A 17,015-nucleotide genomic window follows, 5' to 3' on the forward strand; every position below is an offset into this window, starting at 1 on the left:
CAGATCTATCAGCTCAGACTGGAAGTTTTATTGGGCCAAGGTGTTTGAGAACAGTTTCTGACCAATATATAGCTGAAGAATAAGCTATATAGACACGGGCATGACCTCTAGGATTCAGGCTTGCAAATAAAAGTAAGGAAAGAAAAACTGAGCAGAAACATCCATGGCCATAAATTGCAGAAGAGACACATATCATAGATGTTACAAAACAAACAAACCAAAAACCCTTGTATGTGTATTTTGGAAGAGGTGGGGGTGAGCCAGAATGCAGAGATACTACAATGTATTATATGAAATGCTTAGTACTGAACAAAAAATTGTGAGACATGCAAAGAAATAAGCAAGTGTGATCTATAACTAGGAAAAAAAAAAAAAGTCAGTAGAAGCTGCCTCTGAGTATCCCCAGATGCTAAATTTAGCAGCCAAAGACTTTATAACAGTTATTATAAATATGTTCAAAGAACTAAAGGAAACTGTAACTAAAAATTAAAGAAAAATGCAATGACAATGATACAACAGATATAAGGAATCTCAATAAAGATATAGAAATTATTCTTTAGAAATGAACATTCTCTAGTTGAAAGAACAATAACAAAAGTTCACCCAGGGGCTCAACAGTATATTTGAGATGGTAGAAGAAAGATACACTGAACTCAAAGTTAAGCCAATAGAAATGATCCAGTCTGAACACACAGAGAGAAAAAGTTAACTAAAAAATGAACAAAGCCTCACTGACTGGTAATATAACATCCAACATAGTCACATAAGTGTGACGGAAGTTCCAAAGGAGAGGACATAAATAAAGAAGAAAAATATTTGAAGAAATACTGGTTGAAATCTCCCCAGATTGATGGAAAACTTTAATCTACAATTATAAGAAGCTCAAAGAGATATATACACCTAGACACATCCTCATTAAATTGTTGAAAACCAAAGACACACAAAAAATCGTGCAAGCAGCAAGAGAAAAAATGATTTATTATGTACGGGAAATCATACAATTAATGGCTGACTTCTAGTTAGAAACAATGGAGGGAAGAATGCAATTGGATGACATGTTTAAAGTGATAGGTGAAAAAAATTGTCAAAGAATTCTATATCCAGCAAAACTATCTGTCAAAAATGAAATTGAAATGACATTTACAGATAAAGAAAGACTGGCAAAATTGTTGCTAGAGATCTGCCTTATAAGAAATACTAAAGGAAGCCCTTCAGGCTAAAAGGAAATGACACCAGATGGTAACTTCAATCCATAGGAAAAAAGGAAGAATGATAAAAGTGGTAAATATGCACATAAGTATAAAAGGCTTTAAAAATATATTTTCTCATTGTTCTCTTAACGTCTGTAAAGTCCATAAGATTGTTTAAAGCAATAAATACAACAATATGTATTTATTGTATTTGTTGTGTATAATGTGTGTATAAATACAGCAACGTGGGTTTATAACATATACACATGCAATATATATGACAATCATAGCACAAAGAAGGGGAAGAAAATGGAGCTATATTGGAGTCAAGTTTTTATATTTTACTTAAACTAAGTTAATGTCATTCTGAAGTTGATTGTGATAACTTAAGATTTAAATTATAATCCTTAGAGCAAACAAAGAGAAAAAACAGCTCCAAAGAGTAAATATTGAGTCACAAAAGAAGGTAATAAGGGAGGAACAAAGAAACAAAAAAGGCATGAGACTGGCAAATGAAAGAAACATATCAATAATTCCAAACATATCAATAAATACATTAAATGTGAATGGCCTGAATATTGTGCTTAAGGGTAAGAGATTGTTCAGCTGTATGAAAAAGGCAGGCCCACCTATATGCTGTCTAAGAGAGACATAGCTTACACTCAAAGATAAAAATAGGTTGAAAATAAAATGATGGTAGAAAAAGATGTACATGTAAACAGTAACCATAATAGGCATTGCTGTATTAATATTAGATAAAATAGACTTTGGACAAGAATGTTACTAGAGACAAGGAGGGATATTTTGTAATGATAATAGGGTTTAAACATCAGGAAGTCATTATGTTTTCAAATGTATTATACTCAACGGAAGAGTCCCAAAATGCATAAAGTGTGGATCCCATAGTGGCTAGCCCTCCTTCCCCCCCCAAAAAAACCCCAACAAAATACATAAAGCAAAAGTTGGCAGAATTGAAAGGAGAAATAAACAACTCAACAACAATGATTAGAAATCTCAATACTCCACTCACAAGAACTGATGAAACAACTAATCAGAAAATCAACAGGTATATAGAAGATTTGACATCATTATCAACCAAGTTGACCTAACTGACATTTAAAGAATATCTTCTCACTTTCTGCAGAATACATGTGATTTTTGAATCACACATGAAACTTTATCCAGGATATACTGTATGCTGGTCCATTAAACAAGTTTAATAATAAAATTTAACAGATTGAAATCATAATAAGTATTTTGTGTGGTTATGATAGATTCACAATATAAAGAAATCTGAAAAAGCCATAAATATTTGGAAATTAAATAACACATTTCTAAATAACCCATGGTTCAAAGACAATATTATAGGAGAAATTAAAAATATTTTAAACTGAATGTAATTTTAAAAATTCAACATATCAAAATATATGGAATGCAGCTAAAGCAGAACTTAGGGGAAAATTTGTAACTTTAAACACTTATATTAGAAAAGAAGATGCTGAGACAATTCAGTGGTTTAGAGGACCGGTCTTCTCAATAAACGGTGTGAGGAAAATTGAATGTCCAAATGCAAAAATGTCCAAATGCAAAAATGAAACCAAAAAACCTATACACTTACTTATCACCATATACCAGATTGAAACTCAAATGGATCACAGACCTAAATTTAAGTGTTAAAAGTGTAACATTCTACAAGAAAATAGAGGAAAAAATCCTTATGACCTTGGTTTAGGCAAACTCTTCTCAGATATGACACCAAAAGCATGTGCATAAAAAAATAAATGATAAATTACATTTTATTAAAAACTTTTGTGCTTCAAAAGACACAATTAAGAAAATAAAATGTCAAGCCACAGACTGAGAGAAAATATTTGCGAAACATACATCTGATAAGGGACTTGTGTCCTGAATATGTAAATAACTGTAATGACTCATAATAAAAAGACAAACAATTTATAAATGGGCAAAAGACTCAAACAGACAGTGCTGTGGTTTGAATTTCCCCTCCAAACATTATGTTGAAATTTAATCCACAATGTGGTGTATTTAGAGGTGAGGCCTTTAAGAGATGATTGGATCAGGAGGGCTATGCTCTCATGAATGGATTAATCCATTAATGTATGAATGGATTAATCCATTAATGTATGAATGGATTAATCCATTAATGTATGAATGGATTAATCCATTAATGTATGAATGGATTAATGAGTTGTCATGGGACTTGAACCACTGGCTTTGTAAGAGGAAGGGAGACATGAGCTAGCACGTTAGCACACTCCTGCCCTGTCACCATGTGATGTCTTATGCTGCCTTGGGATTCTGCAGAGAGTCCCCACCAGGACGAAGACCCTCACCAGATGTGCTTCTTGACCTTGTGTAACTGAACCAAACTTGGGGCCATTCACCTGAAGTACAGCTAAACCAAAACACTGACACTGGGTTGCTATGCAGGAAATTAAGCTTTAATTGCAAGGCTGAGTAATTGAAGGTCAGGAAGCTAAAGCTGAAAAAAAAAAAAAAAAGCCATGTTCCTCAAAGGCTTGCCAGCAAGAATTTTTAAAAGAAAGGCTTGTGGGTTGGGGGCGAGACTGTGGAAGCGACCTGTGGGTATTTCTGATTGCTCGAATCTCCAAGAACAAAGAAAACAGCTTTGGGCCTCTGCTTATCACTCTTGTGGTTCCGATCAGTCTGGGGTCTTTGCAGTCAACATCTCGTCAGCACATTCCAGGGCCTGCGAAACTTGGGCATTTGTCCCTGTAAAAACACCTCAAGGGTATGTGTCAAGATGTGTCCTTGACCCCAGGAGCCTAGTGGCGCTTCTTACTGCCTAGGTAACATGCCGCTAACTCACAGAGCTGCCTTAGTGCTCCCCACCGCAGCTGCTAGCTGCCGGTCTCAGCTCCTTAAATGGAGAGCCCAGTTCCCACATTCTCAACCACTTCATTTTGGGGGTACCAAGGCCACAGCCTGCTTTCATCTAAATTTTTGAAGGGCTTTATTGAGAAAGGGTACCTACTCGGTTTCACTTGGACTTTCCAGCCCCATAACTGTAAGATACAAATTTTGTTTCTTCATAAATGACCCAGTTTCAGGCATTGTTATAAGTGACAGAAAATAAACTAAGACAGACATTTCACCAAAGAAGACCCATGAATAGCGGATAAGCCCTTGAAAAGGTACTCAGCATCATTAGGGAAGTTCAGTAACTCACCCACGGCTGGGGTGGGGGCAGAGCTGGAATTTACACCCACATCTACCTGACTCTGCATCTGTGTCCCTGACCCAGAGGTCCCTGTCTAGTTATGTGCTGTCTTTGTTTATAGATCCTGAACTAAATGGGCCAGACCAATGGCCAAGATTGATCGCATCCATCCCATTCTCTCTGTTTTTGCAAGCATGCGAGTCAGTTCACAAATCCTCCAGCCACAAGCCCCAAACTCTGTGAGTCACTTCTTGCCCAATAGGGGATGTCCCCACCTACGTACTTCCCACCCTATTGTTGTAAATGCTCTGCCAAGGCTCTGCTCCCATCTCCGCTCCTTCTGCCTCCCAACCAACCCTGGTGCTTCCCCGTGTGACCCTGCATGGTGGGGCATGTCCTCTTCTCTTGGTTGCTCTAAGTTGTAAACTCTTGTTTCAAAGACAGTTATCTCTGTTTTTGTCACCTCACCATATCTGACTAAAACACTTTTCAAAACAAATGCAAAGGACAGGCATCTCACACAGAGAGCTGGGACCTCACCAAGTGGACAGAGAACGTTCTATGCCTGTTCTTGTACCAGTTTGCTAACACAGTCTGAATGGGCACCAGAATGCCACCTGAGGCTTGCTTCCATTTTAATGTGCCACCCGGAGCAAGTTGTCGTGGGGGAAGCTGACGGCCCTCACCCACTCCTGACTATTTGGGGCTCTCAATGGTTACTAGAAAGAACTAGTTAACAACAAAAGTGTCATTAGTCAGCTCTTTACACCTGCCATTTCCTTTGTGCCATTGTAGGACATCCTGTCTACTCTTGGAAACCTGCACAAGCGTGGAGCTGTGTCTGATCCAGCATGCTCCCTGGAGGGCAGGATGACTGTTTTCTTAACTGTGACCTTTGTGAGTGCCTATGGGCAGAGCATTGTGTATAAAATGAATGATACAGGCAGCATTACGGAAAAATCAGAGATGGAGCCCTAATATATGGGCTTTGGTCCTGGTTCTAATTCTATCCAGAAAGTTCCTGCAGCCGAGGTTATCGGTTTTTGCCCTCTGAGTCTCTGCTCTCCTATTCGTAAAATAAAGTGGGAGTGTCGGGAGCAGGGGATTAAATTCCTTTGAAGCTTCTGCCAGCCTTCCAGCATAACTCCCTTCTGTTTTCTTTCTTTCCATGTTAAAGAGCATGGCGAAGCCAATGTGCTCAGATGTGCTAGGTGCCTCATGATGATCAGGAAAGGAGTCTTTGGGTTGATGGGAGCGAGGGCTCTGCTGGAGGCTGCAAGAGACACCCTTGGGAGTGAAAGATGAGGTGGGAAGGAGCCAGCACTGCCCATCTGGCAGAGAGAGAGGGAAGGATGTCGAGAGGACTCAAGGGCATGAATTGCCTTGGCCTTGGTGCCACTGTGGCCCATTGCACCAGGTGTGGCTCTCAGGGTTCAGAGTAGGGGAGCTAGAACATTGTCACTACAAACCAGCAGGAAGGAGGCAGAGCACCCAGAGGGCTGTGTGTGTGACAATGTCAGAGTCAGGAAGACAGCCAGCCCCGATGAGATGGAAACCATCCCACGGCACTCAGACAGGCTTCACAATCCATACATTAGTTCTTCCATTTTCCTGTTGAGGAACTCAACCGGTTTTCTGGCCCTCCCCACGAAACCCAGACTGCTTTCCTTGGCCCACAACACTCTATATCATCTGACCTCCTTGTACCTCTGTGTCCTTTTTTCTCCTATTTCATCTGTGACACACGATGTTCCAGCCATAAGGGCCTTCCTCTGACCCTCCCCCTCCACACCTGCTCATTCCTGACTCACAGCCTCTGCACTCACGAAACAGCCCTTGCTTGTCTATTACTCTCTCAACCATCCTAGTCAATGCCTTCACAGCACTTATAATCTGTAATGACAATTTTTATTCATAGGTGTGGTTTTATTGTTGTTGCTGAGAGGTCTGTCTCCCCCATCTAGGCCCAACAGGCCAGGGACCGTGACCACCTGATTCACTCCTAGCGTATATTAAGTGTGCAATAAGTTTTCGTTGAACAAATGATTAAACAAATTCATGCAGCTGCTGAAATGTCATGGGATGACCACCAGCCACTGTGAGTTAGCTAACTAATCATTTTCAGATTAGGATGCTGCAGGTATGTGGAAACCCTGTTGCCAGCTGAATTCACATTTTAGGTTTATTGAATTTGTTACTGTAATTCTGCAATAAAGGTGACTGACCTATATGTTATTATTCCCAGGAGCTCTGAGTGAGGGAAATATGCCAACCCAGCAATACTCCATGAAGCTAGTTACCTGGGAGAATCTGTGGAAAGGGACACTGACTAAGGTTCATGAACTTTAGCCTGTGACTGGGGTCTTTGTTGATGGTTTGATGGTGGAGACTTGGAAGCAGCATCCCCACCAGAAATTCAGCTCTGCTGGGGTCAGGTGGACCCTCGGAACAGGAGAAGGCACGTGGTTTATTTCCCGTGCAGTATCAATGTCCAATCAGTCAACAGGCCATTTCCCACCTAGGATTTGGTGGGATTTTCAACTTTCCCTAAGAAGAGCATAGAATCTGTGGCTTCATTTATAATCAGCATTAGGAAGGGCTTATTGAAGTATACAGTGGCATGAGGGGGGCTGTCCTTTGACCGGACTATGAGCTTGGTGGCGGTAGCTGCTACGGCCTCAGTACCCTCCTCACTGACGTCCAGCACAGCCTTGTGGGTAGCCTGCCAAGGGAGAAACAAGTGTCAGTGGTCCCCGTGGAGACATCTTTACCTCACTGAGTTTTGATGTTTTGCCTGGGAATGGCGACACCTGCCTTGGGAAGCTTCTAGATTATGTACACCAAAGGCCTAGCATTAATTAGGTTTGCTCAGTAGATTGCAGCTGGTGGTGGTTACTGGTCCATCAGCTCTTGCACATGGAATTGAATGGCTTCAAACACAGACCAGGGAGATCTGGGTTTGAGTCTCAGTTCTACCACTTATTGCTGCAAAAGTCATTTAGATGCTGTGTGCTTCAGTTTCCAAATCTACAAAAGGTGGTAATAATTGCATGTATCCCACAAGGGTATAGTGTGAATTAGAGGAGGTCACACAGAACACTTGCTTGCAAAAGCAATTGCTACAGTTGTTGCACAGTGGACGTGAGTTGCTATTACTGAAGGAAGGATCCTTTTCTTGTCTCCTAGGGAAAAGATTCTTAATCTGGGGTTCATGCACTTCTAAGCTTCAGGGAGGCTGTAAACTCCCTGTGATTAAAGGCAGTATTTTTCATAGGGGCACATGAGCATTTTCCTTGGGAAAAGGTCCACTATGCTCATCGTATTCCAATGGGACCTCTTGGCATTCCTTTCCTGGAAACCGATGAGGAAGTTCCCCTTCAGTCACCCCAGGACCAACTCTGACCATTATAACCCATGATCAAAATAAAATTTTAAGCCAGGGATCAGGAACCCACAGGTAACCCCAATGAGGTGAGGAGCCCTCCTGTAAGAGAGGGGGATCACCAGTAACCTAGAGGCTACCGTCTGCCCATAGCTGCTGTGTAGGGGTTTGGGTTTAGTGTTGCCATGTGGGAATCGGTCTTGGTGATTTGTTTCAAGGATCAGAAATCCAGACTTTTAGATCCAATATATCGTTTTAAAAGTCATCTCTCTCTCTTTCTCATTTTTTAAACACTACAAGCCAAAGAACACATCTATGTGGTTCAAATGGCTTATAAGCAGCCACATTATGATGTCTGTGCGAGAACCTAAACTTTAGGGAGGAAGGAAGTGAGGTCGAATGCCAGAGGGCACCTGCTCGTCCTCAGCAGGTTGGGGCAGCAGCATTGCCTGTAGAGGGCAGGCTCGATTCTCAAAGAACTGTAGTTGGGCCTTCGGAACGTTTGTGTGAAGAGGTTAAAGAGTGCCTGGACAGCAGAGGGATGATAGCCAGGAAGCCACAGGCCTGGCAGCCTCAAGATTTGGGTCTTCTAGGGCCGGCCCGTGGCTCACTTGGGAGAGTGTGGTGCTGATAACACCAAGACCACGGGTTCGGATCCCTGTATAGGGATGGCTGGTTAGCTCACTTGGGAGAGCGTGGTGCTGACAACACCAAGTCAAGGGTTAAGATCCCCTTACTGGTCATCTTTTAAAAAAAAAGAAGAAGATTTGGGTCTTCTGGCCACAGAGAAACCACTTCACCTGCCTGGCCTCTGTCCCTTATCAATGAAATGAGAGTGCTTGATTAGCTAATCTCTATAGCTGCTTTCAGCTCAGGATTTCTTGCAGATATTCTCAATCAACTCACTTTGGAAACCTGCAGGAAGTCTCTCTTTGTAATTCCAGAAAAATCGGCGTTTTGGTCAAAGGCATTGCGGATGCCCAACTTTGGGAGGATGGTTTCCAGGTCATAGGAGGCAGAAATGGAAAACTTGGGGATGAACACCTCTATCCACCTGTAGAGAAGGGGAAAATAAAAAAGATGAGGTTACAAGCCCTTGCTTGTCTCTGTCTCTGCTTCTAGGTGGCATTTCAGGAGACTTTGTTCTTCCTCCGGACAGTGCTGGTTGCTGCTAAAAAGGTCAATACAACCCAGGCAGACAGCCCAGGTTGCTTTGGAAGTAGCTTCCCAGCTGAGCAAGCCCAGTGCTGAAGATATGCACGGAGACAAATGGGCCCCCTAATTAACTAGGGTGCGGAGGTGAGAAGGTGGCCCAGCTCGTGGTGGACACTAACGGGAGACGCCAAGTAGGGATGGAGCTCCTCTGCCACCCCCTGCTCAGAGAGCCTCCCACCAGCCCTTCCTGACACAAACCCTGCTAGTCCCCTAGGGAAGCAAAATCCAACAGAACTTCTTTCAGTGTTGGGAACACTCTATACCTGCACTGGTCCTGTGTGGTAACAACGATTTCCCTGAACCAGGAGTAAACAGCCTGCATTTATTGAGCATTTACTATGTGTCAGACATTGTCGCAGGCACATTCAGTAACATTTTCCTCCTCTTAAAGGTGGTGAGTTCAGTTTTAGTGCTTAGCCCAGGGTCATGTAGTGAGTGACTTGCAGAAATGAGAGCACAAAAGTGTTGGGTGGACGCTTCTCTGTCCTCGTCTGACAGAGCTCTTGTGACAGCCAACCCCATGGACAGCTCTCTCCTCCCTGTCACTGTCGCCTGTGCTGGCCTTGGCATCTCTGTCTTCTCTTTGCTCCGTTTGCTGCTCGGTGCTCTCCGCTCCCTCCCCAGCCTCCCTCCTGCCTCCTCGTCCTCTTCCCAGACCCGGTAACAGTCTGAGAAGAGAAGAAACCTCGGGAACATCCTCCAGCTTCTCTTGATCCTTGATTTTGAATCGTGGCCAGTGCTGTTTTCTCTGCCAAAAATGCCCTTCCCAAGCCTTTATGTGTTCCTGTCCTTCCCATGCTCAGATGCCACCACCTCCTTGAAGCCCAAGCCCAGCTGAAAATGGTCTCTCTCTGCTCAGAGTTCCCCAGCACTCTGCCTGCCCTCCCCTGGGGCACTGATCATTGTCCTTCTCTAATTACGGTTATCCTCAATCCTATCTTTTCTCTCTTCCTAGACTATAAGCCCCTGGGAATGATGCCCAAAAAAATATTGATAAGAGACTGAGCATGAGACTTTGACTCCTCTGTGGTGTATCTACACAATGGACTACCACACTGCCCTAAAAAAGAGTGCAATTCGGCTGTTTGCAGCAACGCGGATGAACTTAGAGAAAATTATGTTAAGTGAAATAAGCCAGGCACAGAAAGAGAAATCCATGTCCTCACTCATAAGTGGGAGCTAAAAAAATTAAAAGAGAAAGAAAGAAACAAACAAACAAAAAGAAAGAAAGAAAGGAAGAAAGAACAATCACAATAATTCATTGAACTTTCAAAAGGAGAGAACAGAACTGAGGCCAGCAGAAGTGGGAAAAGGGAGGCAGAGGGGGCTTAGTGAGAAATTGACAAAGGGCCACGAAAAATGCTTACATTTTGTAATGTTGAATATACTAATTACCCTGACTTGAACATCACATATTGCACATAGGTATTGATATTCAACACTGTACCCCACAGATATGACCAATCAATTATTTTTGAATAAATTTTAAAAAAATAGAAAAAAGACTTTGATATTCCTTTTTATCTTATAGTTAATATCCTTTTGATATTCTCCATAATAATTACAGAAGTAATAATAATATTACTATTAGCTAATATTTATTGAGTACTTGCTATCACTTAGGCATTCTATTAAGGGTTTTATAGATAATAATTTATTTTACCTTTACAATAACCAGTAGATTCAGTAATATTGTTATCCTTATTTCATCAGTAAGCACCGATGCTTTATTTGTTTGCTTTTATGGAATCATTCCATGGAATTCAATATCAGATTGGCTTCTAGAGCAAGCTCTGCTAGCACATAATAGCTACCATGACATAATAGCTCTGCAGTGACATAATAGCTACATGACCATGGGCAATTCACTTGCCCTCTTGGATCCTCTATTTCCTTATCTGTGAAATGGGGGTAGGGGTGGGTAATAAGACTCCTCATGTATCAGGTGATGGTGAAGTTCAAGTGCAAACCTGTAAACACAGCAGCAAGCTCACTGTCCAGCATGCAACACCTGCTCAATTTGCAGGAATGATTATTTGACAGCTGCTAGCACAGTCTTTTCCCCATCCTTGGATGTGTATCATCACCTGCCTCAGGTGCCAGCAAATTGACACAGATGCCAGCAAACTGACACAGATGCCCACCTTTTCTGCAGTGAGTGTCTCCACTTTCTCAGCGTCCTGGCTGACAAGGCCTGCTCCAGCTGTCTCATCTTGCCCTTGCCAGGGAGGACAAAGAATGCCACGATGCCTCCCCTGTAGTCCATCTGCAGCACAGAGCAGTTCAGCTCTGGGTCCACCCCAAAAGCAAACTGCTCCGTCTGGTGCATCATGGGGACATGCACAGTTGTCCGCTTGCCCACCAGGAATGGAAAGCTTTTACTTGTTTCTGCAGCATTAAAGGGCTGCTCCCACCTGGCTAGCACAAAGAGAAGAGAGGTCTTTATGTCACAGTGCAATTAGTGAGGCGAAGACAGCAAAAATGGTAAAGACCTCTGAAACTCACTTATCCATAAAAACAATGAGGAAACTGCCAACAATGATCAGAATAAAGTTTTTTAGGAAGCTGGAAATTAACCAAATGCTTGTGCAAACTGGGAAATAATTTATTAAAGGAAAAGAGATGAATCTTGGTAAGAACGGTGAACTGTGGTTTTTAAAACTTGCCTTAGTCCCGTGCCTGACTCTCCAGCCCTGCAGTAGCCTTGAAAAATAATAGCCCACATTTGCAGTGAAATCCAGCAACCTGAGAGCCACTGGAGGAAAAAATGGGGCTGAAGCCCTTTAAAGAAAGCATTCCCAAAGAATTGTCATTATTGACCTGTCTCGTGTTGGAAGACATCACTTGTAAAGCTGTCTGTGTTTGATATAATCTGGAGCTTGTGAAGGTTAACACAAGGTGTCCACCTGATTAGATTAAGGAAAGCTGAGAAACCTGGTAAAGCTATCTTTTTAGGTGTGTCTGTGAGGGTGTTTCCAGCAGAGGTTAGCACGAGAGACTGAGTGGACTGGGTGGGAAAGACCTGCCTTCAATGTGGGTGGGAACCATCCAACCCGCTGGGGGCCCAGAGAGAACAGAAAACAGAAAAAGAGTGAATTGCTCTCTCTCTCTTCTGGAGCTGGGACACTCTCTTCTCTCCTGTCTGTGGACATCAGAGCTTGAGACTCTTCAGCTTTTGGGTTCCAGGACTAACACCAAAGACACCATCAGCCTCCCTGGTTCTGAGGCTTTGGACTTGGACTGAGCCACGCTACCAGCATCCGGTGTAGACGGCCCATGGCAGAACTTCTCTTCACAATCGTGTGAGCTAATTCCTCCTAAAAATCCCCTCTCATATATATAACATATCCTATTGATTCTGTCTCTCTGGAACCCTGACTGATACAGAGCTCAACCAATGCAAAACTATTTTCCCCAGAGGGCACGTGCCAAAAACAGTTACAGGCAATGACAAATTTTGCAGCTGTCTGAGGCATTGGCAAATATTTGGGGCAAAAATATACTAACCAAAATGCTTACGAGGATCAACTGGGGGGAAGTGGTTTTAGAGGAAAGACACAGAGCTCTCTGACAGCCCATTAAGACACAAATTCAAGGGTGAGTACATTTTTATAGTGTGGAAATGTAGACAAGCCAGTGGAACCGTCATTCATATCTCTTGTATATTTGTTTAGAGCTTTACAGTTTTTGGCGGTGTGGTGGCATTATCAAAAAATGAGACTAAGGACCTCCACAGTCATTTAAAAAACACATGGCCCAACTCTATGCTGTCTACAGAGCAGACAGCAGGCACAAGACGCTCAGTGTTGGTGGTCATTAGGGAAATGCATATCAAAATCTTAGCGAGATACCATTCACATCTACTGTGGCTGTAACAAAAAACACAGATAATCACAAAGTGTTGGCAAGTATGTGGAGAAATTGGAACCCTTGTAAAATGCTGGTGAGAATGTAAAATGGTGCAGCCTTTGTGGAAAACAGTTTCCAGTTTCTAAAAAGTTAAACAGAATCACCTTTATTACCCAGCAATTTCACTCCTAGGTGTATATCCAAGAGAATTAAAAACGTGGTCACACAAGACTTGTACACTAATGTTCCTAACAAAATTATTCATAATAGTGAAAAAGTAGAAATAGCCCAAATGTTCACAAACTGATGACTGCATACACAAAGTGTGGCATATGCATATAATGGAATACCGTCCAGCCATAGAAAGAAATTAAGTACTGACACATGCTACACAACGTGGATGAACCTCAGAAACGTTATGGTAAGTGAAAGAAGCCAGACACAAAAGACTTGGAATTATATGGCCTGGAATCATGCTGTATTATTTCATGTACACAAAATGTCCAGAATAGACAAATCTATAGAGACAGAAAGTAGATTACTAGTTGCCAGAGGGGGGAGAGCAGTGATAAAGGGTGACTGCTAAGGGGTATGGGGTTTCTTTTTGAGGTGACAAGAACGTTCTGGAATTACATAATGGTGGTAGTTGCATAAGCTTGTGAATGTACTAAAAACCAAAACCCACTGAACTGTACATTTTAAAATAGTGAATTTCATGGTATGTGAATTATATTTCAATAAGAGTAGAATTAAGTGAAATCAAGCAACACATATAGTGTACAGGTTACTTAATAAAGGCTCAGTTTTCCTTCTTTCTCGTCCCCCTTTGCAGGATGGATGGATACATGGGTGGACAGCTTGGTTAACGGGTGGATGTGCAGGTAAATAGGTGGATGGAGGGTGGGTGAATAGGCTGAGAGATAGTTGGCTGGCTGAATGCATGGATAGACGGATGGATGAATGAACTGGTGAGTGGATAATAAGTGGGCAGATGGATGGAGGAAGGGAGAAAGAAAGGGGAGGAGATATGGGGAAGGAAGGGAGAGATGATACAGTAACACCCAGGGTAACTCTGCCTGGAGGGTCCAGGCATGTTAGCCTCAAGCACAGCCCTATGAAGTTGGTTTTATCTTCCATCCATCCATCTAGTGAGCAAAAAGACTGGCACAGACCAGGTGCTCAATTCATGGCAGATCTTTTAAAGCAACGTGCTGAGGATCGTGGAGCAAGGGAGGGGCAGAGGTGGGGCTCAAACCTGCCTGACTTCAAAGCTGATAGTCATTCTACTGCAACACAGTGTCTTGGTAAACTGTAAAGCTCTAGACAGATGTACAGGGAAGGCGAATGACAGTTATATCAGCTTGTCTACATTTCCACACCTACGAAAGTGTCCTCACCCTTGGATTTGTGTCTTATACTGGGCTGTCACAGAGCTCTGTGTCCCTCCTCTAAAACCTTCAGGGGGCAGTGGGGCTGCTGCTGGTGGCAAGAGATGAGATCCTTTCTCCCAAGCTATTTCCAGAAGATTTTTCCCATGGGCTTCCCACTGAGTCCAGTGTCAGCCCCAGAGGACACCTAATCAGTCTATCCAAAGACAGCTGAATGAGCCCCCATCATAATAGATAACCGAAGGTAGGACAGGGAACGGGAGATATCCAGGGTCGCGCAGTCAGCTAGTTGCAAAACTAACTAGATCTTAGGCCCTCCCATTCCTCCACCCTGCTGTCTAGGGTCTGTCTACCTTGCATATTTGACTAAGCAAAAACAAAACCAACCAACAAACAAAACAAAATCAAAGCCAACCTCTCAGATCCTTACCTTTAAAGAAAATGTGGTTCACCAGGACCATGGCTGTCAGAGGGTCAAGGCCTTGGATTATGTCCACAACCTTCCCTTTGGTTTCCTTCTTCACGTAGCTGTTGATCCTCTCCTGGGCACCGGAGGTGTTGGAGAAATCTGTAGAAAAGACTTCCGACAAATACAGCCTCCTGACGTCGTCCAAGAAACCTGCCTGCAGCTGCAGCTCCTTTTTGATGAAGAGGACGCTTCCCAACTTCAAGCCCAGGTCTTTGCTGGGGACATTCAGCGAGTGGAGCAGGTGCTGGAAGCCCTGGTGGATGGCAGACTCCGGCACGTGTGTGAGGTTGAATCCCAGGCCCCGGAGGATCTGGATCTTGGTGGCTGAGTGGGCCCCAAGGGAGAGCATAGCCAGGGAAGCAGAGACACTCACGGGGGAGAAGAAGACGTTCTGACTCGGGGTCTCCAAAACCAGTCTCCGGTACAGGCGCAAGGCGAAGTAGGTGTTGCTGGAGGACAGTGGGGAGGTGCAGGTGCTCCTTGTGGAGGAAGAGTGTGAGGACCCTCCGCTGGGGGCATTGGACGGGGGCGCACAACGGGTGGAAGCCCAGAGGCCAACAACGAAGAGAACTCGATAGAAGGAAGATGCCATTGTGGAACAAAATAAGTCTGCAAGAGAGGAAAGAACACTTGGGGGAGGTCCCTGAACCAGAGACCCTTCAACACCCCCTGCTATTAGCAACAGAATGGGGACGAATGGAACAGTTAACAGAGTGAGTCCTTTCCCTTGGTCACAGGGTTTGTCCGGGAGTCAAAGTCCAGCCTCAAATTCCAAGTCCCTTGCTCTTTGCTGTTTCTGCTTCATAGGCTTAATTTTTAAGAACCAAGAAAGTGAAACCAGATCGCAAAGTCCCAATCTTAGTAGCCTGAGTGACCTGTCACCCTGCGGGGAGCCCTCCACATTTTCTTTATCCTTTTTGTGTCCAATTGTTTTCTCACCCTGGCTGCCCATCCCCAGCCACAGGCACTTACTGGTGTGTTCATGTCTCCCAAAAAGTGGAAACCCAGAGGTGCCCTGGAACCGTGGTCCTCCATGTACCCTGAGCACTGGTGGCCTGTTGCTGATGAGATGCTAGCTCCAGTCACGACTACCTTCCGTTCCCCCACAACCCCCGAGTCTCATCTAGCAAGACTTTGGCACCAGGGGGATTTCAGACTAAATGACCCAACGCACTTGGAAACTCCAGTAGTTTTGGAGGAGGACAGGGTTGGGCTTGCATTCAACTCTGACATTCCTGGTGGCCAAGCAACCTCTCTGGACTTCAGTTCTCTTCACCTTTGTAAAACAGGGATAATTACTCACGGAGTTATTCAGAGAATTGGGTGTGATAAGGTACGTAAAGGCAGCACGGGACCCAGCACATGGTAAGTGCTTGATAAATTACTTCTATCATTGTTTTGTTGTTATTGATTTGGGGCAGTTCTATCAAGTCATGTCTGGAGCCTCTCCAGCCCTGCCTACAGCACCTTCACCTGTTCAGTTCCTGAACCACTTTTATGCCATCAGGAAGACCTCATTTGCTTTAACACACCTTTACAGAGGAACTCCAACCTGTGGGTTGACCTGGAGGTACAACTGTAAGTGGCCACTTTGTAAAAGGAAGATGAATGAATCTAATGCAAGGCAGGGTGGGATTTGTGCCACACCTGACGGAAAAGCAAAGCAGGACACGTGCTCCAGTGGGTCACGTCCGTCTGAGGCTTTTCTTCAACACCCCTTTCCCAGTTTTATAATTTCTTCCCTATGACCTGGATGTCCTTCACTCTATCACTCCTTTCACAACCCAGTGCCTTTGTAACTCTTGCCCTCCATCAAATTTTGCTCTCTGCTCTTTTATACTACAGTGTGAATGGCTGCCACCCATTTTTCTCCCAGGGGCACCTGCCTTAAGTCTCACATCCAATTGAAAAGGAAAGACTTTTCCCACTATAGCAGAAATTCAGCCAACAAGTGAAACAATTATTTCACCAGAAGTGAAGAAGGCAAGGAGCCCTTTGCACAGAGCCACAAAAATACTGGCACAGAGTCACTTGTCAGTGTCAGACCAGGCCTAATGTGATAGCCACTTTTCTTACAATCTCTTTGTGGAAACAAAATTTATGTAAATTGAATTGCATTTTATCATACCAGACATGATTAAAACTTAGAAGGAAATGTATGAAGAATATTTTTGCTGAATGAGTAATTCTTTTGCAAAACTGCTAATTTTTCTCCATTTCTATTTCTCTGGGTAATTTTTGTGTTTGTTTGTTTGACTAAAGCAGAGTTTTCTCTCTAAGCTACACTCACATATATCCATCCACCTCCTGCACTCTTTAT

At 43.4% G+C, this 17,015-nt stretch overlaps 1 protein-coding gene across 2 annotated transcripts; it reads right to left on the reverse strand.

Annotated features, from left to right (window-relative positions):
* Positions 1-6,910: 6,910 nt before the first annotated feature.
* Positions 6,911-15,296, reverse strand: SERPINA9 (serpin family A member 9). Of its 2 annotated transcripts, XM_063092121.1 has the most exons (5): positions 15,069-15,296; positions 14,657-14,768; positions 11,134-11,407; positions 8,681-8,828; positions 6,911-7,114 (listed from the first exon to the last, which is right to left on the reverse strand). In XM_063092121.1, exons 1-5 carry the CDS (start codon positions 15,285-15,287, stop codon positions 6,911-6,913), a joined length of 957 nt encoding a protein of 318 aa, XP_062948191.1. In that variant the 5' UTR covers positions 15,288-15,296. The 2 variants fall into 2 exon arrangements, with proteins under 2 accessions (XP_062948191.1, XP_062948190.1); XM_063092120.1 differs by having other exon boundaries at positions 14,657-15,296.
* Between the last annotated feature and the right edge of the window lie 1,719 nt (positions 15,297-17,015).

Source organism: Cynocephalus volans, chromosome 3, assembly GCF_027409185.1.
Source record: "Cynocephalus volans isolate mCynVol1 chromosome 3, mCynVol1.pri, whole genome shotgun sequence".
In the NCBI taxonomy this organism is placed as follows: domain Eukaryota; kingdom Metazoa; phylum Chordata; class Mammalia; order Dermoptera; family Cynocephalidae; genus Cynocephalus; species Cynocephalus volans.